Consider the following 23,805-nt stretch of genomic DNA (forward strand, 5'->3'; position numbering starts at 1 on the left):
GAGCAACGCTTATGTAGCTCAGAGAAGTGGCGCCCGGGAGAAGCGCGCGGGAGCCTCGACTGCCGGGGAGCGGCCGAGGGGGGAGGGGTGACAGCGAGAGAAATCTCCCGGCGGCAGCCTCAGCCTAGACTTCGGCTGCTCCAACTCAAGGCCTCTACTTTCCAGGAGCCCGCGGACGGGACAGGAAGTAAGAGTGTGACAACCTGATCAGGAAAAGAAGTATTTTACCTGCCGGATAGTCCACTCAGACCAAGGTTGGAAACGGTTGCATACCCCCCCTCTCCTACCGGTGTTTCGGCTGCGGGTCCTTCACTCGAAAATGGCGCCTAAAATACAAACTCGAACGGAAATTCGTTACAAATGCGCGCAATGCTTTCTGGGAACCACTAATTTGAAAAAAATGCGGCGATTATCGCCGCCATCTTCTGGTGGCTTACGCGCATGCGCGAACTGCTGGCGGGACCCAGGCGGCAGGGGACGTTTTCTATTAAGTGAATAAGAAAAGCGAAACAATGTTTTCCGTGGGCCTACGGCAATAGCACTCTTATAAAAAATATTTTTTAAAAAACCTTGAGAATTTTGAAAAAGATAAAAAAAATAGAGTGGGGCTCCGCCCACAGCTAAAGGCAAAGCTCCGTCGTCCAATGACGCCCCTTAAGGAGAGGGCGAGCTCGCTGAGGGGCGGGGTCTAGGGCCTGCTCGGGTGACGCCCGGCAGGGAAGTATCGCGGGAAGATGGAGTGAGCTTAGCTCTTAGGAGTCGCTATGGTGACAGAGAGGCCCGAGGCTTCTTGGTAACTGGTCCCACTTCTGTGAGTACGATCGCCACCGCTTTCCTGCCACTTAAGGTAAATCTCTTTACTTCTAGGCGAGAGGTGAGGAAAGGGTTTGGAAGTTGTAGCCATTACTGGATCCACCTTCCCTGCTATGAGGGTGTGTGCGGAGTGGAGCATCAGTTATTTTCCGTCTCCCTGGGCGCGGTGCGGCTCTGGACGTAGCTTTTGGGATGCAAAGGAGGAAGCCCTGAGTTTGGAGGGAGTAGAGGGGTAACAAGGAGAAGAGAAAACCTGGATTGGTGAATGATCGTGTAGTGAAAAGCAAAATAATGATTTCGAATTATTGGTGTTAGGTCATTAATGTCACTCGTGAAAGGGGGTTTCGCGTTTTTAAAATCATTTGTCTGAAAGACTCTGTAATGGAAGAAACGATTTGCTGGTGTCTGGGTATGAGAAAATTATTGATCAGCAAATATTTCTTAAGTAGCTTTTGTATACATTGCACTGTCAGGCATAATCAGGATTATTAAGCAAGTATACCTGTTCCCAGAGAATCTAGTTTTGCTAGTAGGTTTTTAGTTTTGCTAGTAGGTTTTTAGCCAGGAGTTTGTGGATCTGGTGGTAGGTGATTGGAATTCAGAGGAGTTCACACCACCTCTTCTCCACTTCCCCCTCCCCGCCCCCCGCCCCCGAAATCGTATACAAAATTCTGGGTGCTTGTGAATTTTTCTGGGGAGTTAGTGTTCCCAGAACTTTGATCAGATTCTCAAACGTGATCCTAATCCCTCACAATGTTAACCATTAATTGATTTGACTATGTCCAACAAGCATTTATTCAGCGACTCTTAAGTACTTGACATTGAGAACTGGGAGCCTCTTTTATTCCCCCTTTTAACTTTTGTAGACTTAGGACTTGGCATACTCAAGCCCCAGTATATCTGCTTTATGAATGAATTTACATTGTCATTCTAAGTAAGTAAGTATGACTCTTGCCCTGAGGAGCATATTCAGGTTCAGTGTTTCTCAAGAGGAGGTGTGGAGGACACTCCCCTCAAGTGTAAGAATTTGGTGAGGTTGGGAGACTGGTGTGATTTGAATAAACATTGACTTGATATTGTAATATACCTTTATATTTGAGGTAATATAAGTTGAAAAAAATTATTGTTTTCATAAGACAAACTACAGACAATAAAGCTTAGTGAAAAAAAAATTTGGCTGGTAGGTGTACAAGAAAATGTAGCAATCAGTTCTCTTTGAAAACATCTGGAATCTTTTGGAATTTTGCAGTCTGTAAAACACTATTACAACTGAGTTGGAGAGATATTAACCATGAAAAAAGCAAAGACTAGACCAAATTGAGTTATGTATATGGGAGACAGCATGATGTAGTAGAAAGATGTAACAGATAACAAGAGTCCCAAATCTCATCATTTTTTTAGCTACATGCTTAGACAGTTTACTCAATTTATCAATCTCTGAGATTTTTTATTATAAAACCGGCATATAATACCTACCTCATAGGATTGTTTATGATTGTCTAGCACACACACTATATGCATTTGGTACTGCTGTGTTTATGACATTGACCATATTAGGGTATGTGCTAAGGATGAATAATGGGATGTCAAGTTAGAAGATTAGTTTATGAAGGGTTTTGAAAGCCAGGTCAAGGATGTTTTCAAAATATTAGAAAAATTTTGAGCTAAGGAATGACTTGGTAAAAAAAAAAAATTAACAGTAGTTATGTGGGATGTGTAAAAAGGGAAAGAGACTGAGATCAGGCATGGCTTAGTTGGATTATTACTGTCCAGTCCTCCATGTAGGAGGTGCCTACGCAGTAGAAAGGTAAAAATCTGGACACATTTTGGGGGAAAATCTATAGCTTTTGTAGGTTTTAATGGTTAAGAGTCTGAACCCTTAAAGTTAGTCAGATTCTATTTTTTATGAATCCCTGGATTAGTGATGAGGCGATAAGAAAGATAAGTCACAAATAAATCCTAGTTTTACTGCCTTTGATGGTTGCTTTAAATAATGATTGGTCTTAGTGACTGATAAGAAATGTAATTTCAGTAAATCAATAAAGTGACCAATAGCTTTAGATTTAGTTGAACCTAACCATGCTCCACTCAGAATAAATATTTTTTAAGCAGACTTAAACCAGGTTGTATAACATAGGAAAGAAATTCATAACAAACAGCTACAGTGGAGACAAATCTAGAGTGAAAGTAGGGCACTCAGAAAAAGTGAAGAAGTGATTTGAGAAGAGATTAGGATCACAAGAAATAAAGACTTGATTGATCCCTGCCAGTACTTTGGATAAAAAGAAGCTGGTCCAATTGGGATGGACTAGGTTACAATGATCTTGGAAAGTATAACCAAGTCTCATCTTTCTGGTCCAAAATCATCTACTAACAACCATTATCTATAATTTCAGGCAGTCTGAGAAGAGAATGCTTACTTTTTATATTTCAAAAAGTTGTACCCCACAGGAAGAAATAAGAATAAGTTCAAGGGGAAAAATTGGAATAGAATTAAAATTAACATTTGCAATTCTTTAAGTGCATAGTTAGATTTTGTCATCATTATAATAATATGTGTTTTGTCTACCTTCTAATGTGGTTACAGCATTCTAATGTGGTTACAGCATTTCATAAAGTCTGAAATTAGATTTGTGGGTAAATGTTTAAAATATTAACAAAGTTTGTAATTAATTGTGAATATTTGGATTAATTAGACATTAAATAATAGATCAAAATGAATAAACATGAATTTATGTAAGTAATGTATAAATACTTAGAGAATATTGTTCAAGATGAATAAATTGGATATAGAGACAGGAGAGATAGTAATGAATATTCCTCTTGATAATGTAAGACCCCTAGAACACCAGTCTTGTTGAAACTCTCACCTATCTTAACAAAAAAAAAAAATGGGAAGTGAGGAAATGGAGCAGTTTTGGGGGATGGACTGTTTTGAAAAATGAGTTTGTTTTTATTCATATAGGTTGAGATTAGGAAAGGTATATACAGTGGGCATTAGAGGTGGAGAATATAGTTCAGGAGAGAAAATAGGGTGAGATAGAGTTACAAGAATAGTTGGGACACTAAAAATAGATTAGATTTTTAAGGTTGTGAGTAGAGAGAGGATAGCACTAGAGAATGTACATTCTTAGAATATAGGAAGAAGAAATAATTATAGTAATGTCTCAGGGAGGACTTTGTAGATTACAAGTGACAGAAAATCCAATCCAAATTGTCTTGAGAAAAAAAAATTAACTTCCATAACCAAAAAGTTAGGTGAGTATAACTGGATTCAGTGTTCAAACAAACACACTAGGATTGTGCTTCTTTCTTGTTCTGCTTTGCATTTCCTTGTCTTGGCATTATTCTCAGGCTTCACGTAGTGGTCTCTGACACCTCCAGGCTCTCCCCTTGCCGTGGTAAGGTGTTACAGTAACTCTAGCCTCAAATTTCCTAAACTTAAAGACCTGGGGGTTAAGAAGTGTCTTTCTTCCCCATCTTTTAGTTAAATAAAAGTTTCTATTGGAGATCTCTAATTGACTTAAGCCTAGGTCTCATGCTAGCTCCACTGAAGCCATATGGCTAAGAGTGAGGAAGTGGTGCTCCAAGAAGAAATTCTTTGTAGCTAGGAAAAGAGTGAATATATGCAGGGTGACAAAAACACCAATTTTCACTATAAATAGCTAACAGTTATTAAGTTCTTACTATGTTTCAGGCACTCTGCTGGACATTTGTAAGATGCCTTTTTTTTTTTTTTAACCTCATGTCTACTTTATCTCATTTAATCATCATAACCAACCTGTGAGGTAGGCATTATTAACCCCATTTTGTATACAGAAGAAAACAAAGTGCAGTATTTGGAAGATCTCTAGCTGAGAGTTTCAATAAGAAGTGGGTCAAATGCAGTAGAAACTGCAAAGAGAATGAGAATGGTGATCTTACGAAAAATAACATTTATTAGGTTTTTTTTTAATGCAGAAATGCATAAAGAAGAAAGCAAAATTGGGCCATAATCCTATCATTCAGATAATTCTATATTAAAAATATAAATGTATAGATAAAATATTATGAACATGATAAAAACATCAAACAGTATAAAAACATATAAAATGAAAATTAAAAGAGTGCCTTCTCACCCCAGTGTCCCTAACCTCATGAAGGTCTCCGTTAAGTGTCTTGCATATCTTCCGAGAAGAATGTTTTAGTATCCAATAACTTGAATATATATTCCTCCCTTTTTTTTTTAACACAAAAGGGATTGAGTTATATAATACTGCTGTATACTTTGTTTTTGTCATTTAACATATTATAGACATCTTTCTGTATCAATACATATAGATTCATCTCATTTTTTAAATAGTTGTACAGCACTCTAGTTTATCAGTTGAGTGTAATTTTTTTCTATGCTAGTTGATGAATTAAAAGGATGAATTAAAGACGACTACTTATTTTTAAATTTGTGAATAACATGGTTTATTGGCTAGAATTTATTAGGCTGTCCTGCAAAAGGATTATAAATATAACCAATGTGAATAATATTGAAGTATGGTTGGCAAGAGCTAGCTCTAATTTAGCTAAAATTGCAAGGAAATGTAAATAACACTGCATATATCAATACATACACTTCAGATACCTACAGGAAGTGGAGTGGCATGGAGGTTGGAGGTCTTTAGTAAGTGAACTATACTGCCATTCGTAAACCTGTTCCATTGCTTGTTAGGTGTTTGAATAACCTGTCCCTGGAAATGGTGAACCTGCTGCTGCCTTCCCTGCCGTATAAGAGATCTCAGCTCTAGTCTTCAAGTGGTTTTATGATGGGACCAATCTGAATAAAAGATCTGTTTCTCTCTCCCTCCTCTCTTTACTGGAAAAGAGACATAGGAGTCTAATCAGAGCTATCAATTTGGAAAATTGTTGATAAAAATCGTACTTCTAAAAATAGGGCCTTGGGTAGTCATCAGCAAACCATTAATTTCAACTGTTAATATCAACACCCAAGGGTTAGACAATATGCAAATGACCCAAACAGAACTTGGTATAAATGCACTTGTGATCTAGCTCTTGGATTTCTTATGTCTCCTTCACATTCTTGTTTACTTCGTAGGCTTTCTGCTACCTCTTATCTATAGGTACATTCTTGTTGACAAGTCATACCTTCCCTCTTTCCTGCCTAAAATTTTTCTCATTTTGTTAGTGCTTTTATGTTTTAGTTTTATTTCTTAAATCTAATTCATTTCTTTTTTCTTTTTTTGTAAACCATCTTAACCACTTTTAAGTGTACAGTTCAGTGGCATTAAGTACATTCATATTGTTGTGCTATTGTCACCTCCATCCATCTGCAGAACTCTTTTAATCTTGCCGAACTGAATCTCTGTACCCATTAGATAGAAACGCCCTGTTCCTCCTTCCGTCCAGGCAACCACCATTCTACTTTTTGTATCTATGAATTTGACTACTTTATGTACTTCATATAAGGGAAATTATATAGTATCTGCCCTCTTGTGACTGACTTCTTTCATTTAGCATAATGTTAAGTCTAATCCTTAACATTAATTCTTAATTCTATTTTCTTGGTTCTAATTCTGTTCCATGTTGTAAATACTTATATCTGGAACATGCATGTGTAATCTATGATGAATATTTAAATTTCTAGTTTTTGATAGAACTGTATAGAGTTCTGTAATAAATAGGCTTGTATAGTTTGTATATGTATCTTGGTGTACATTTATATGTATATGACAAATTCCTATGACTAGGAATTCTTCCCAGGGTAGATTCCTTATATATACTTCTTTTGAATCAGTAGCTTCTAACTCAAAATATGACAGATGTGTCAGATTGGCAAAGCCTAGGTAATTTGCCTATGTCCTAGCTGTAAGGAGGGCTAGAGAGGAAATAATTGGTTTTTTATTTATAAGGTAGGAAATTCCCCGAAGGTAGAAAATGTAGTCAAAAGTGTTGGTGGGGGGCGGAACAAAAGAATCAATGACCGTTAGCACCAGTTTTCCTGCTCTTCAATAATGTATGTGACTAACTCTTTCTCTGTATGCCAGGGCTGGGTTCTGGCTGGGTTTTTGCCTTTGGCCACTTTGACAACAGAAAAATGGTATCTAGTTGTTTTCATTTTCATTTCTTTAATTAAAATTGAGGCTGTGACTTATTTCATGTTTTTGATTGCCCGCTGACCATCTGTATTTATGTTTCTGTGAACTGTCAATTTATATGTGTTTACAAAAAGAAGTACCCCATTATCAGTGTCCTTGATCAAATGACTTCATAGGGGACCATGCTGTCTTAGTTATCTTCTGTTTCTATAGTACTGCCAATCAATCCCTGTCCACTGGTTCCTTCTCCTTTGCCCCCAAACATACTTCTTACATAGTATGTAAGAAGAAAAACGCAGAGCCTAGTATGCCTGGAGCAGTTTGAGTGAAAAGAGAGAGGAAACAGGAGATGAGGTCAGAGAAATGATGTGGTCTATTAGGGCTCTCCAGAGAAAGAAGAGTTAATGTTGAAGTCATTAGTCTTAGGGCTGGAAACGGGCAAAATTTCTGTGCTGTAGTCTGGCAGCAGAATTCCTTCTTCTTTGGGAAATCTTGGTTTTTGCTCTTAAGGCCTTCAACTGATTGGATGAGGCCCACCCAAATTATGCAGGGTGATGTGCTTTACTTACTTCAACTGATTGTCAGTTTTAATCATCTCTAAAAAAATAGTTTGTTTTTTTTTTTTTTCCTTTTTTGCGGTACACAGGCCTCTCACTGTTGTGGCCTCTCCTGTTGCGGAGCACAGGCTCCCGACGCGCAGGCTCAGCGGCCATGGCTCACGGGCCCAGCCACTCTGCGGCATGTGGGAATCTTCCCAGACTGGGGCACGAACCCGTGTCCCCTGCATCGGCAGGCGGACTCTCAACCACTGCGCCACCAGGGAAACCCTAAAAAATAGTTTTATAGTAACATTTAGTCTTGTGTTTGCCCAAATAACGGCACCATCTTGCAGCCAAGCTGACACATAAGATTAACCATCACGATACGAGTCCAGATCAATAAAGGCTTTGAACACCATTGTAAGACCTTTGTTTCAGGGGCTTCCCTGGTGGTGCAGTGGTTAAGAATCTGCCTGCCAATGCATGGGACATGGGTTTGAGCCCTGGTCTGGGAAGATCCCACATGCCGTGGAGCAACTAAGCCCATGCGCCACAACTACTGAGCCTGCACTCTAGAGCCTGCTGGCCACAACAACTGAGCCCGTGTGCCACAACTACTGAAGCCTGCGTGCCTAGAGCCCGTGCTCTGCAACAAGAGAAGCCACTGCAATGAGAAGCCTGGAAACCGCAGTGAAGAGTATCCCCTGCTCGCTGCAATTAGAGAAAACCTGTGCGCAGCAACGAAGACCCAATGCAGCCAAAACAAAACAAAACAAAAAAACACCTTTGTTTTAACTCTGAGTGAAACAGGAAGCCATTGGAGAGTTTTGAGTGGAGAAGCACCGTGACCTATTTTAAAATTCACTTTGGCTGCTATGGTGAGCATAGATTGTGAGGGGTTAGGAGGTCAACTAGGAGGCTATTATAGTTCAGGTTAACAGGTGATGGCACCTTGGACTGGAGCCATAGTAGTGGGGGTCATGAAAGTCAGGTATTTTGAAGATAGATCATACAGGTTTTGTTTTTTACAAATTGGATTTGGAATGTGAGAGAAGAGTCAGTGATTATTCCAAGGTTTTTGGCCTGTGCAACTGGAAGGATGGAATTGCCATTTACTGAGATGGGTAAGGCTGTGGGAGGAGCAAAGTTGGAGGAAAGATCAGGGGTTTGATTTGGATCTTAAGTTTTTAGGTGTCACACATTCAAATAGAGTTGTCAAATAATCAGTTAGCTAAAAAGTCTGGAATTCAGTGCAGAGGTCTGAACTGGAGATATGAAATTGGGAGTTGTCACTAGGTAGTCAATAAATTTAATCTTATATTAAGCCATGAAACTGGGTGAGATCACCATGGCAGTGAGTATAGATACAGCAGAGGTACAAGGATGAATGCACAGTTTAAGGTTAGGGAAATTAGGAGAAAAGGTTGGAGATATTTATTCCCTCTATAACTCTACAATTCCTTTCCCTCCCTAAACTGCCTATTAAAGTAAATCCTAACAACCTTATTAGCAGGATTGAAAAGGAATTCCCACAGAGTTACATGTGGTCCTAGCAAGACTGCCCTTTCCTGTCTTATAAAACTCTTCATCAACACTACAAACCACCTAAGAGAACAGTTCAGGAAGAAGGCTACAATTTAAATTGATTATACACCTTCCTTTATTCGACGATTGGGACTATTCCATCATACCTTACAACCCTATTTCCCTCCGTCTCTACATTCAAGGCTCTTAATTCCCTGCATTAGTTCATTATTAGATTTAGCTGTTGATGACAGTAACTTAAACATGATAAAACTTTATTTTCTATCACTTAAAAGGCTAAATAGGACTGATAGGACTCTTTACAAGGTCAAGAATCTTGGTTCCTTCTATCTTGTTGCTGCTATATATATGGTCTTGATGGCATGGCAGGGAGAGGGTTACTCTTAAATTCCAAGTTTTTATTTGCCAATAATGCTGATTTATATAACTTTTATAAGAGGTAGTAGTGTGGATTTTATAAGAGGTAACTCATTTACTTTTCATATTACCACTGTGGGTAACCAATACTGTTGGGTAGAGTTATCTACCCCCCTCAAGATATAAGTTCCAGATTGGGCCACGAGGTTGATGGTGTTGTAATATCCCCATTGGGTTTAAGAATTGTTAATGTCCTATGTGGCTACACCCAGTTTCAAGGGCAGTTGAGAAATGTAATCTTTATTCTGGATGGCCAGGTATGCAGCAAAAATTCAGATTCTTCTACCACAGAAGTAGGGATGAATGAAAGAGAACAGCTGGCTGTTTTTACCATCTCCCACCATCTGTCCCAAACTCTTAGCTCTTCACCATTTAAATCCTACTACTCTACCTTTTGGAACTCACAGTATGTCATTGGCCAAATCTGTGTTCTCAACCTTTACTCTAAAACTTCATAGTTTTACCCTTTAACTTCACAGTCTAACTTAAATCTGGTTGTTTCCTAAGGAAACTGCTTTCCTCTTGGCTGTTTCAAATGGAGGCTGTTTTGCCTTCCAGACTCCCATGTGTCAGAGGGCCTTGTTTCTCATTAGTGCTTCTGCACAACTGACTGTCTTCCCCTTTCCTCTCTACAATCCCTTAGTCCCTTTGAGATAAGTCTTGTGAGATCGAACCGTTATCTACGCTGCCTTTTTGTAGTCATCTACAGATCTCTTCTTTTTTCCTCATTCAATGAATAGTATTTTAGCACCTGGGTAACTGTGTCTATCTCCACCACTATTCTTGTCATTATTCTCAGTGATTTAACATCCTGAAATCAATTCTTCCATGCCCTGGCCTCTCAGTTACCTTGACCTTGGCCACCCACTTTGACAGGCTTAAACTACTTCATCCTTACCAATATCTATACTCTCCCCCAAAATCTGTTTTAAGCATCTCATTGTATATCTCCACTTGTCTTTCTCTAGTTTACTTCCTCTAGAAGCTTAATGCTGACAATTCTTCAGGCTTCAGTAGGACTTCTAGGCCATTTCAAGTTCTGCTGGGTAGTCTCATCCCATGGCTTTGAACATGATCTTTGTGCTGATAACTCTCAAACTGACATCTCAATGATATCACCAGCTCTGACCTCTTGCTTGACTCCAGACTCGTATATCCAATTTCTCCTTGAATTCTTCATTCGGATATCTAATAGGCACCTTAAACTTAGCATACCCAAAACAGAATTTTTATATCATCCCTTTCAACCTGTTCCTCCCTTAGTTTTCTTCATTTCAGTAAATGGCAACTCTTTTGTACCTGTTGAAACTTTAGAGTCATTTTTGACTCCTCTTTCTCTTAAACTGAATTCATCAACAAATCCTGTGGAATCTTCTTTCAAAATATATTCAGAATATAACTGCTTCATATTATTTGCACCACTACTGCCTTCCTTATCAATCCACTTTCATTTCTCTTCTGGATCATTGAAATCCTAACTGGCCTCCCTGCTTCTAGTGTTGCTCATGTTTGCTTTTTTTTGGTCATACCATCCATAGTGTCATCCATAGTGACACTTTAAAAAATGTAAGTCAGATATTATCACTCTACTGGCTTCTCCGTTCATTTAGAAGAAAAAAAATGAAGCTTTTATTGTGGTTTTCCCACCTCTATGTGATCTGTGTCCCTCCTTCCTCTTCCCCAATTTCCTGCCATCCCTTTCACTCACTCTGTATTGGCCATGCTGGCCTTCGTGATCTGACTTAGCATTAATGATTTAAAAGCATAACTAGCTACTGTATTTAGAAGAGTTTGAAGGGTAAATGTAGGAACAGGAAGATCAGTTCTGGACCTACTGAAATAATTGAGGATGATGGTGGCTTTAGACTTATGATGGCGGCACTGAGAAGTGGCCAGATTTGGAGTATATTTTGGTAGTTTGGTGATCGGATTTCCTGGGCATATTTTTTCCTCTTAAGCGCCATGAATGTTAACCCACGCTGGACCAAAGACAGCTTATAAATGATTTTTAGTAGCAAAGGCATAGTTGCTCCTGTCTTCTCCCTATATAAAGTTGCAAAATAGATTTTTCAATGCTCTAGAAATTTTCTTTTATTCCCCCTCCCACCCCACCTACCACTGACTAGTCAGATCCTTGGTGACCAAGGCTTTTGGGCAGATAAAAACACCTCAGTGCATCCCCAGGCAGCTCTGCACTTCCCTGAATTGGCTGTGCTCTAATACTACTTCTCCTTTTTTCCTCTATTCAGTCTCACATCAGAATGCCCATATCCTTCATGCAGATGATCTCAGCTAAATAGGATGTATGGGGAAGAGCTTTCTGAGCAAAAGAGAATCTTCCCAATGTTCGGATGCCAGCCTCCTCTTTCTCTGATTCCTTGGCACCACGTTTCTGAATAGTTGCAGATTACTTTCTCATGAAAAACATACTGCATTTACTACTTATATGGGATAATGATTTCTTTTGGTGAGGAATGATTCCTAATTATTATGGATTTCAGCACTTTGAGGTATTTTGATATAGGCTACATCATGCCTTTAAAGTTTCTGAATGTAGTTGTATATTCAGACTATATATATATTTTTTTTCTTGTCTATTTTGTTGTTTCTTATTTCCAGAATCAACAAGTTATCTGCCTTTATTCTTTTAAAATCCTTATAAGCTGGGTGAATTTGAATTATTGTGAAAAAGCAGCATGTATTTACATTTTTCCCCCCTCTAATTGAAGGAGGTCTGATAGAAAGAAGGAAGTAGTTTTGAGAAAGGTGCTAAAACTCCTAAGGACGAAAAGTGAACCTTAGAAGTGTGCCTAGGAGAAATTGTTTTCTTGCTCTGGATGCTATACACAGATTCATACTTTTAAAGTTGAACATAAATCTTGTTAAATGAACTGGAGGAGAGAGGTTTCTGACCTTAGCTGCATATTGACTGGATAGAAAACTTCAGATTTTTTTCTGTGGTCGTAACAATTTTCTCCCCATTCTCACAAATTTATGAGTACAATAAGTGAAAAAGGTGCTTTGAGATAAAGCTGTATTTAGCACCTTGCCAATCTAAAAGTCTTCTGGATTTGAGAGAATGAGAAATTATCTAAGGTAGGCCCACTGAATTCTTATCTATAATTCACACCTTCTTTGATGTAGTTAGCAGTAATTTTCTACTTGGTGAAGAGGATTTTTTTCCTTTAATTACACTTTCATTTATTTTTTTCTCTAGGCTAGTGATATTACTCAGAAAGAATCCCACAACTATAAATTGGATTCAGACAATTTAGCATTTTCTTGATTTGTATCTTTTGATAGCATGATTATTTGAGAGAGTGTTACTCTTGTTTTTCTAAATTTTTGTTTGCTATTTACATTGTGATTTTTATATAGCTTTTATAATAGATTTATTACCTCTCTTTTAAATAACTCGCTTATTTTTCACTTTGCCACCATGGCAACCATAACTGTTGGGCAGTGTATCTACATCCAACAGAATGTAAATCTCAGATTGGATCACTAGGTTGATGATGTCATGGTATTCCCATGTGGGTTCTATAACTAAAGCTCAAAATATGTATCTTAGCCCTCGATCAGACCTTTGGAATTTATTTTATTGTGTATCCATTCAACAGGACCAACATTGATCTGCCATTGAACAGTTCCCAGTTTAAAAAATCTTTTGATTAGGTCTCGGGACATCCCTTGGAAATTATTTACCTGGCCAGATTTAGTGGCGTTCTGTACTTGTAGGACTGTTTTAGGCAGGTTGTAGAGGACTTCCGGCATCCAACCCAAGGTCTCCATCACTCACTTGCCAGAATTAGCATACTGACTAGTTTTCTTCCTCTTTCCATGTATTTGTTGCCAGCAGGATTGAAAGTGTTTTGGTGTCCTTGGGGTGCTAAGATATTTTGTTTACTTTTAATTTTTTGTGTATATATGTTTGTTTTTAATGCAGATTCTATATTTTCCCCCTTTTATTTTTACAGTGAGTACAATCAAGTGGCATTTTAAAACTTTGCTGGAAGGTGGAGACATGAGACTGAAGATATCTCTTTTAAAAGAACCAAAGCATATCCTTTTAATACTTATAAACCTTATTGTGATCACCTTACTATAGTATTATTAAAAGTTTTCTTCTATTTTTCTAGTCTAGTTGGATAATGGATTTTTTTCATTCCTTTATTGGTAGTTTCGCTAAATTGTTTCTGAAATATTTGAGGTCTTGTGTTGCAGGTAATTCTCCAATGCAAACTATTTGCTCTAAATCTTACTTTCAAATTTTTATTGACATTTTTCTTACTCTACTTAAGTACTACTATACTTAAGTACATAAAAAACAGTTTTTGTTTAGTCTAATAAAATCTTAAAGAGAAGTTTTTTAAAAATCAAATAATTTATCTGTTGGTATGATCTAGTGTGTTTTCATTGAGTTCTGCTCTATTTCTTCTTACTCATGATAAAGTGGAGGGTAAGCTGGGGAAATCTGAGCAGTTAGACCTTTATTATTTCACGTGGGAAGGGGGCAATTATAAATATTACTCAAACACATGACCTTATATTTTGTCAGCAAGAACTCCCAGTTATGTGTCAGGAATATATGATAGGCCCCTTTACCTTCATTCTTAGTTATTTAGACCAGTGCTTCTAAAAGTATCATCTGTGGACTTTATTGCAGGTCTGTGAAGGGATAAGTAAAGAAATTGAAGGTAAGAAGGAAGAAATTTTTGTAGCAATTTGATAGTCACAACATCCAAATATAAGATCATTTTTCTAGTAATTCATTTTTATTTTATCTTAGAAAATGTTGATCTGTAACAGATTTGAAATAAAGAAAAATAGGATCCTTCAGAGATAGAGAAGCACTGTTTTAGACATTTGATCAAACGCTTTGAATTAATATTGTCTTGTCTGCTTCTTTTACCGTTTGAGTGAAGATATAATTCCTTTTATTTCTCCTTAAATCATTTTTATTCTCTTTTAAAAGTGTGCCCCCAGGAGTTCATGCTGCTTACAATCTTTTAGATTTTGACTATGTCTATTGTCTGCTTTTACCTTTTCAAGCTGAAGAATAACAGTCTTTTTAGACTTTCTTATTCTGGCAGTCCTCTCATTTCTCCTGTAATTTTAGTTAACTTATTAGTTTGAAGACATGTCACGTATGTCTGATGTGTACTTACATCAGTTTTTATGAGGATAAGCTTAGTATTTTTTGTTTTGGGGCGTGTGTGTATGTGTATTTTCTTTCTTTCTAGATTATGCCTGACACTCTCCCTTTTTAAAGGTTTTACCTAACATTGTTTAAGCTGTAGCAATTATACTTGAAGAATTTTTTCAGTAATGGTCTAATGGGACATCCAGATCCTTTTGTTTAGATTCTACTTTGAATTCTGAGTATTCCAATGCCACTTTATTACCTATTTGTGCAGTCTCTTAAGAACTCTCCATAATTTCTTTTTTACCTTTTCGGTTATTTTGCTTAATCTATCATATTTTGAAGTATTAAAAAAAAATCTTAGACCATCCCAGAATTAATTTGGCACATAGTCTCTTCCTTTTTCCTTAGAGTTTACTGATTGCTTGGATGAGCCAGTAGAAAGCATTGGTGAGAAGAGAAGGCAGTAAAATGATTATACAATAACAACAAAAGAGCAAACAACCCAACCAGGATAATGTGGTAATATACAAATCCACATATAAGCAGGAGAAAGCATCTCAAAAATGACAAACTGAAGTGCCTTCTCTAGATACACAACTCTGCTAGGGTAAGCAGCCTGTTCTGATGGTGGAAGTGAGGGCTACTTGAACACCTCAGTTTATAGAAATCCACTTGATAAATCAGAGACTGAAAAAATAGGTTAAAGTAAGAATTTTAGGGTTCATATTTTATCCATATTACCTTGTAGGTACAGTAAATTGTAATTGAATTACTTCCTGAATTTAATGTCAGGAAATTTGGTAGGATTTTAGTTTCAGCTGTTAAGCTGTAGGTTTTTTCCTAGGTGAATTATTATAATGTGTCACTTAAGCAGGTATTTTACTGTTAGATTTCAGTCTTTTTTTCTTTCTTTTTTTTTTTTTTTTAATAAATTTACTTATTTATTTATTTTTGGCTGTATTGGGTCTTCATTGCTGCTCACAGGCTTTCTCTAGTTGTGGCGAGCGGGGGCTACTCTTCATTGCAGTGTGCGGGCTTCTCATTGTGGTGGCTTCTCCCGTTGAGGAGCACAGGCTCTAGGCGTGCAGGCTTCAGTAGTGGCTTGCGGGCTCTAGAGCGCAGGCTCAGCAGTTGTGGCGCACGGGCTTAGTTGCTCCGCGGCATGTGGGATCTTCCCGGACCAGGGCTCGAACCCGTGTCCCCTGCACTGGGAGGCAGATTCTCAACCACTGCGCCACTAGGGAAGTCCCGTCAGTCTTATTTTAACACTTGATTTTTGAAAACTTTTATCAAAATAATACATGCTTATTCTAATAACTTAAATGAAACAGATATATGTAAATAAAAAAAGCATAGTTCCCTTTTCTCCCCACTTACTCCCCAATGGGTTAGAGTCGATCCTTTCATTCCTTTTGTTCTGTTAGATGTCTTTGTATCTTTTGCCTCGTTTATGGAATACTTTGTAACACAATTTAAAAATTTTCATATAGTCAAATCTTTCTTTTTTTCTCTTTTGGCACCTGGATTTCTTATCTTGCTTTCCATTCTTCTTACAACTGTTTTGATAGATGCTTAGTTTCTTTTCCTTATATGGAAAAAATATGAAAGTCATAAAATGAAAAATAGGCTTAGAAGCTTGAAACATTTGGTCCTATTTTATACTCTTCTTATAATCTGCATCTGCAAAATATCGTATTTATTAAGACTGAAGACTTTTGTGTGTGTTTTATATCTCCTTAACATGGTGACACATCAAGAATTAGTAAGCTGTGTGGGCTGGAATACTGCTGAAGAACTGTATTCATGTAGTGATGATCACCAGATAGTGAAGTGGAACTTGTTAACTAGTGAAACAAGTCAAATAGTAAAGCTGCCTGATGATATTTACCCAATAGATCTTCACTGGTTTCCGAAAAGTTTAGGCATAAAGAAACAAACTCAAGCAGAAAGCTTTGTTCTCACAAGTTCTGATGGTAAGTTTTAAATAAATGTTATATGCTAATCTTTATACTTAAAAGACATAACATTTTAGTATGACATGTTTTGAGTTGTTTATCCATTTCCTATGTAGTCAGTTCGTCTGTGTATAGGCTATAAAACTATTGTCATAGAAGAAGGTGAATTAAACTGGCATATACTGGGATTGAATCTGAACCTCTGGCTTTACTTTTTCTGTGCTCGCAGGTATTGTTAGGCTTTTTTCAGTTTTGGTTTCTAATTTTGTCAAATTTAACTGTATAACATAACCACACTAAAAATAGATGGTACAACACACACTCATTTAGTAAGCTATCAAATATAGTCTTTATTTTCTAGTACATGTTAATTCCTACTTACAGAGCTGGAGGTTAATTTGACCATAGTTTTATTATTGGTGAGTAAAAAGCATGATTATTCTATTTTTTAAGGAAATGTTTTAATTTTCCTAGAAATAACTTGAACTGTTTTTCATCTGTATTACACTTTACCTACTATATCAGTTAAGAGTACATTCATCAAAAGTAACAGAAACTTACTCGGCTAACTTATTCACAGATGGAGTTTTCTGGTTTACCTAGCTCCAGAGGTAGATCTTTAAGCACAACTGCATGAGACCCCTATTCTTTTTTTTTTTAAATAACACATACACAACCCCTTGAGATTTTACTTATTTATTTATTTATTATTTATTTTGCTGCGTTAGGTCTTAGTTGTGGCATGTGGGATCATTGTTGCGGCACGCGGGATCTTGCGGCATGCGGGATCTTTCATTGCGGTGTGTGGGCTTCTCTCTAGTTGTGGTGTGCAGGCTCTTTAGTGGTGGCGCGCAGGCTCCAGAGCGCGCAGGCTCAGTAGTTGCAGCACGTGGGCTCTCTAGTTGTGGTGCACAGGCTCTACAGCGCGCGGGCTTAGTTGCCCCACAGCATGTGGGAACTTTGTTCCCTGACCAGGGATCAAACCCGCATCCCCTGCATTGGAAGGTGGATTCTTAACCACTGGACAACCAGGGAAGTCCCCAGGCCCCTATTCTTGCCATCTCTTGGATAGACTCGCCCCAAAAGGTGAGCATGATGGCAGCCAGCAGCCCAAGGCTTACCCTACAGGAAAAGAAAAGTCAGCAGAGAGAGTGCTTCTTCCTCAATATCACTTGCAGTCAACATGCAGAGAAGTCCTGGACAAGCTTGGGTCACATGCCCATCACTGAGTGAATCATTTTAGTCAAGGGACTGGGACACTGATTGACAGAGCATGGCAGGCCTTAGGCCACCGTGGAAAGGGAAAGAGAAGAGGGCTTTTGTAGCCAGAATAGGAAAGGGATGTTATGGCAAACAATCACATCAGATTCTAATTCTTTTACATGTAATTTTTAAACTTAGTTTTCTGAATATTGATTAAATGAGATATTGTGTGAAAGTATTTGGTACAGTGCCTAGCGCTTACAAGATTGACTCTGAGCACAGCTAGAATTTAGTTTACCTCTTATGATAAAATGAAGGGTTGACTTTAAAAAAAGCTTTTAATTTTGTTATAATTTCACATTTATAGAAAGGTTGCAAGAATTGTACAAATAACTGCTGCATATCCTTTATCCAAATTCACTAGTTGTTAACATTTTGTCCCATATATTTTATCATTGCTGGTCTTTTCTCTCTCTTTCTCTCTCTCTCCCCCCTGCCTCCCCCCAACCCACATATACTTTTTTCTGAAACATTTGAGAGTAATTTATAGATATGCCACTTTAACCATAAATACTTCAATGCATTTCCTAAGAATAAGGATTTTCTGTTACTTAACCACAATACATTGATAAAAATCAGGAAATTTAACATTGATGTAATACTGTTATCTAATCTACAGTTTATATTCAAATTTTAACAATTGTCCTAATGATATCTTTTATAGAAATTTGTTTTTTTCTGGTACAGAATAACACATTGTTTTGTCATATCTCTCGAGCCTCCTTTAATCTGGAGCAACCCCTCAGTTTTTCTTTTATGATCTCCACTGTTATGAAGAATACAGGCCTGTTATTTTTACAGAATGTCCTTCAATTCATGTTTGTCTGATGTTTCTTCATGATTAAATCCAGTTATACATTTTAGCAGCAGTACTCAGGGCATCATATTAGAAGATTCATGATGCTGATTTGACCCATTATTGGTGACTTTAACTTTGATTATTTTGAAAGGTTGTGTTCACTAAATTAATCTAGTGTAAAGTTAAAGTTTTTCCCTTTTAATAATTTCTGAAAGGATACTTTCAGACTATATAAAAATATTCTCTTCCTCCTCAGATTTCCTCCCACTGTCTTGGCATCTATTGATGTCTCTTGGCTGAATCATTTATTACTAAGATTGTTGCCAAATGGTGATTTTTTTTAACTCCATAATTTCTTTTATATTGATTTGTTGGTATTTTACTGCAAGGAAGAGCCTTCTGTCTCCTGCCCATTTATTTATTTGTTTACTTAGATTAGACTCATAGATTCTTATTTTATTTCTTGAGCATCCTATTACTACCATTTAAAATTTTTGATGTTACAATTGTCCCAGGTTTGGCCAGTGGGAGCTCCGTGAAGCCAGCTCAAATGAATTTTCTTTTTACCCTGGGGGGTATATTTCCCCATCATCTTTTGAGCACTTCTTTGCTGGCACAAGATGTTCCAGGTTCATTTTGTGCTTTCCCAGTCCCAGCTTCCAAATAAGCTGTTTCTCCAAGGAGACTTGTTCTTTTCTGGGTGCTTAATGGTATTTAAAAGCCAAGATGAGTGTGCCAGGTATGCTCATTTCAATGGGATGTGTTTACTTCAAGGTCCTTTCACAGGACAGAGCTAAGAAATACGAATAGAAATGTGTATTAAAATATACAAATCTACAGCAATTTCTTCCTCCCTCCCTCCCTCTCTTCCTTTGCTTCCTTCCCCTTTCTCCCTTCCTTCCTTTCCATGATAAAAATCATGAGTTCATTCTGATACTGCCAATTCTAATTCAGCACCACAGGGTTAATTCTAGTCTTTTTTCCCCATACTTGGAAACAGTGAGGAAGCTTGGCTCCCATTACTCTCAATATATTTACTTACTTGTTTAATTCTACAATACACAGCAGGTTGTTTCAGAATTGCTAATCCATACTATTGCAAAAAAAAAAAAATAGAGTTTAATATTTTACTGTTGTTTTTATCTTTACACTGAGGATATAGAGTCAAGGATATAGAGTCAAAGCTTGTGTTCAAAGTTACTTGGCATTTCCCCCCTACTAGTGTTGTTGCTATTCATTTAAAATATAGTTAAGTGTATTTATTTCTGTTTGTTTTCCATTTAAGGTCTCATCTCCCCATCCTTGTTGATTTGATTATTTTTTAAATATGTAAAATATTACATGGATGGTTCCACAAAGTCAAAACTATATAAAAAAATATACTCAGCAATGTCACTACTCCTACCCACCCAATCCCATACACCCTATTTTTATTTATTCCCTGTATGTAACCAATCCCTTTGGTTCTGGTTTATCCTTTCTTATTTCTTTTAGCAAAAAGAAACAAAAACATGTATATTTTCTCATTTCACCTTTTTTTTATTACATAGAAGGTGGCATACCACATATTTTCTTTTTTTTTTAACTTTTTATTTATTTTTGGCTCCGTTGGGTCTTTGTTGCTGCACGCGGGCTTTCTCTAGTTGCAGCAAGCGGGGACTATTCTTCATTGTGGTCCACGGGCTTCTCATGGTGGCTTCTCTTGTTGCAGAGCACGGGCTCTAGGCCCGCAGGCTTCAGTAGTTGCAGCATGTGGGCTCAGCAGTTGTGGCACGCAGGCCCTAGAGGACGCGGGCTTCAGTAGTTGCAGGGCATGGGCTCAGTAGTTGTGGCACTTGGTCTCTACGGCACGCAGGCTTCAGTAGCTGTGGCGCTCAGTAGTTGTGGTGCACGGGCTTAGTTGCTCTCTGGCATGTGGGATCTTCCCGGACCAGGGATTGAACCCGTGTCCCCTGCACTGGCAGGTGGATTCTTAACCACTGAGCCACTAGGGAAGTCTACCATATATTTTCTTTTCATTTTCCTTTTTAAAGTCAATAGTGTATGAAGATTGACCTGTATCTGATGAATATGGACAGTAAATATAGTTAGTCTTGATAATTTCTGTTATCTGAGTGTTTCCCTGATTTATTAAGACTACTTAGGTACACTTAACTAAAGAATAGCTGTTTGGGTCTCTATTTCACATTGGCTTTAGGTAAAATACTTTCTGATAGGGAAAAAAGTCTAAAGTAAGACAAATATCATTTAAAGATAAATTTGCAAGATTAAAAGTGGAAAAATATATTATGACTCTTGAGAAACTATAGTGTTTACTTTTTTTAGGTTTACTACAAAAACAAACAAACTAACAAACAAACAAATAAGGTAACATAACATGCTACAACTAGATGTAGGAAGAAGAGAGAACCAAAGCAGGGTAGCTGAGTATTTTCTCTTAGGCTGGGATGAGGAATATCTGGGATCTTGTGAAAGTGAAGGCAAAGGATGATAGTTCAAAGAAAAGAAGTAGAAGAGTAAGACAAGAAACAGAATCCAGAAATGTTCAAAAAAACAGAAAAAGAGGGCTTCCCTGTTGGCGCAGTGGTTGAGAGTCCGCCTGCCGATGCAGGGGACGGGGGTTCGTGCCCCGGTCTGAGAAGATCCCACATGCAGCGGAGCGGCTGGGCCCGTGAGCCATGGCCACTGAGCCTGCACATCTGGAGCCTGTGCTCCGCAACAGGAGAGGCCACGGCAGTGAGAGGCCCGCGTACGGGAAAAACAAACAAACAAACAGAAAAAGAAATGTTCAAAAAAAAAAGAAAGTGGATGCTATTGAAAGGTGGTCGGTCAAGGTGTTTCTTGCCAGATAAACATCTGAGATCATTTTATGTATCAATGCTGTATTCTCTGTTAATCAAATACTATAAAAAAGTATTATTCTGGTTTAAAAAATATATAATATGAGATCCACCCTCTTAATAAACTTTTAAGTGTACAGTGCAATATTTAATAATATAATTTTTGTGTAAGCACAATATTGTATAGCAGATCACTAGGACTTTTTCATTTTGTATGATGTTAACCCAGTACTTAAAAAATTCTTTTTCAAAATTTAGTTCTTTGTCTACGAGGTTCCCTCTTCTAGTTGGCACCAACTCTCTTCTCTTGATTTTTCTCCCCCAAGGCTGGCAAAAATGGTTACGGCTTTTGAGTTTGTTCATCACTCCTCCAGTGTTCCCTTTGTCATACCCACTCCATCTTCTGTGTTAGTGGTAACATTCAAAAAAGATCCATGGGATTTGGGCACAGGTCCTGAAATACATAAAGCAGACTTTTGCCAAGTATTTTGTCTCACCAATAATTCTCTCTTCAACATTATTACTTCTTTTTGAATATTTCATGCAGCTGTATCCTACTTTTTAGAGGAGATATTTCTTTCTTTGACAATGTATTGCAAGATTTACATTTAAAAAAGAATGATTTAAAATGCATTAGGGGAGCTGCTATGTAAAGGAATTCTGGTATAAAATCTTTTGTAAAGCCAGTAAATACTCCTTAAGTTATATTTAGTGAAAGTTGAATATTTTTATACATTGTATTAGGTATCTTAAAGTAATCCTCATATTCTCTTACTAGTTAATATGTACACTTAAAATCCCACTTTAAAAAGCATTTATGTGTTCATTTCTTTCTGTCAGAAGTTAGTGGTTACTGATCTCTGGCTTTTTGCAACCATCTGCCAAAACTTTTCTGCTATTAAGCAGTCTGCAAAAGTGCTCGTGTGACCTTTTTCCTAGCACCCTATTTCAAGCCTTCTCATGTTTCCATAGACATTTCTTAAGGCATTTCTAACTTTAAGAAATGTGTTTCGTGTAATTTTAATCTACTTTGTTCTTTTTCCCTTTTATAACTTTGCGGTACGCGGGCCTCTCACTGTTGGGGCCTCTCCCGTTGCGGAGCACAGGCTCCGGACGCGCAGGCTCAGCGGCCATGGCTCACGGGCCCAGCCGCTCCGTGGCATGTGGGATCTTCCCGGACCAGGGCACGAACCCGCGTCTCCTGCATCGGCAGGTGGACTCTCAACCACTGCGCCACCAGGGAAGCCCTGGTCTAGCATTTTTAAAAGGTTATGGAAAAGCTGGAGAGAAGAACCAAAATAGTTAAAAGGATAACTGTGTTTTTTAAAATTTTTGATATATTTAGTTTTATATTTATGCTTTACTCTGGGGGTGCTAGTCAAGCAATTTGTAACAACCAAACTACAAAGACCAAAGATTTATTGAGTGTCAAATCTATGCAAAGAGTTGGCCTTAGTTGTTCCAGTATGTGTCTTCTGTGAGGTCATGGGAAGCAAGAATAATTTCAGCACTTGTCAGAAATTCAGTATTCGATGTTTTAGGATAAGAAATATCGGTGATCAAAAATACATAAAATTTCTAAAATACAAAGAAAAGAAAAATTTTCGGACCCTTCATTTCAGGTTCAGGAGCTATTTGGTTAATCTCTTTGGTGATAGATTCATTCGTTACATGCAACAATTTAGTATGTGGATATTTTGTGCTGGGCGATATGCTAACATTTAGTGAAACAGATTTAGATAAAGTAAATAATGGCCACTCACTATATGTCATCTTTATAGTTTCCTCTTGAGACTTTTTTCCCCTTGTATTTTCTTTCTAAAGCAATGCATTAAAAAAAGTATATCCAAATTAATTTTAAGTTAGTATCATAAAGAGTGTAATAGCACAGTTGAATTCAAAGTAATCTTGTTAGGGCTTCCCTGGTGGTGCAGTGGTTGAGAGTCCGCCTGCCGATGCAGGGGACACGGGTTCGTGCCCTGGTCCGGGAAGATCCCACATGCCGCGGAGCAGCTGGGCCCATGAGCCATGGCCGCTGGACCTGCGCGTCCGGAGCCTGTGCTCCGCAACAGGAGAGGCCACAACAGTGAGAGACCCGCGTACCGCAAAAAAAAAAAAAAAAAAAAGTAATCTTGTTACATTGAAAAATAACCCAGAGGTAAATATAAAATTAAAAGGAAGATATGAGGAAAAGTAGATGGCGCTAGTGGGTGGTTAGATGAAGGAAAGGGGTAGTTTATTGATGAGGGCCTAGAAAATGAATGATGGGAAAAGACAGCTCTCAGATTGAATGAGAAAGAAAAGAATGTCAAAGTAGTCCTTTTTTTTTTTTAAGTTGCTAAGTATGGTTACTGAGTTGATAAATTTAACAAATGCTGCTTACGTAAAGCACTATTGCAAAT

The 23,805-nt window shown here is 37.8% G+C and overlaps 2 protein-coding genes across 5 annotated transcripts in view; one reads left to right on the forward strand and one right to left on the reverse strand.

Moving 5' to 3' along the window:
- The window catches only part of SMC4 (structural maintenance of chromosomes 4), a 34,505-nt gene extending 34,151 nt beyond the window's left edge, over window positions 1-354 (reverse strand). Inside the window, exon 1 of the mRNA XM_030842381.3 lies at window positions 229-354. The gene's annotated coding sequence lies outside the window, so the exon portion shown is untranslated. The remainder of the gene's footprint in view (window positions 1-228) is intronic.
- A 336-nt stretch (window positions 355-690) lies between these two features.
- The window catches only part of IFT80 (intraflagellar transport 80), a 113,844-nt gene continuing 90,729 nt past the window's right edge, over window positions 691-23,805 (forward strand). For 2 of the 4 annotated variants that reach the window (XM_060298471.2, XM_060298473.1), the window contains exons 1-3: window positions 691-847; window positions 13,378-13,460; window positions 16,297-16,519. In XM_060298471.2, coding sequence (XP_060154454.1) covers window positions 13,425-13,460; window positions 16,297-16,519 — 259 coding nt within the window. In that variant the 5' untranslated portion in view covers window positions 691-847; window positions 13,378-13,424. The remainder of the gene's footprint in view (window positions 848-13,377; window positions 13,461-16,296; window positions 16,520-23,805) is intronic. The other 2 variants (XM_030842388.3, XM_060298474.2) reach the window with 2 other exon arrangements.

This window comes from Globicephala melas, chromosome 4 (assembly GCF_963455315.2).
Source record: "Globicephala melas chromosome 4, mGloMel1.2, whole genome shotgun sequence".
In the NCBI taxonomy this organism is placed as follows: Eukaryota; Metazoa; Chordata; class Mammalia; order Artiodactyla; family Delphinidae; genus Globicephala; species Globicephala melas.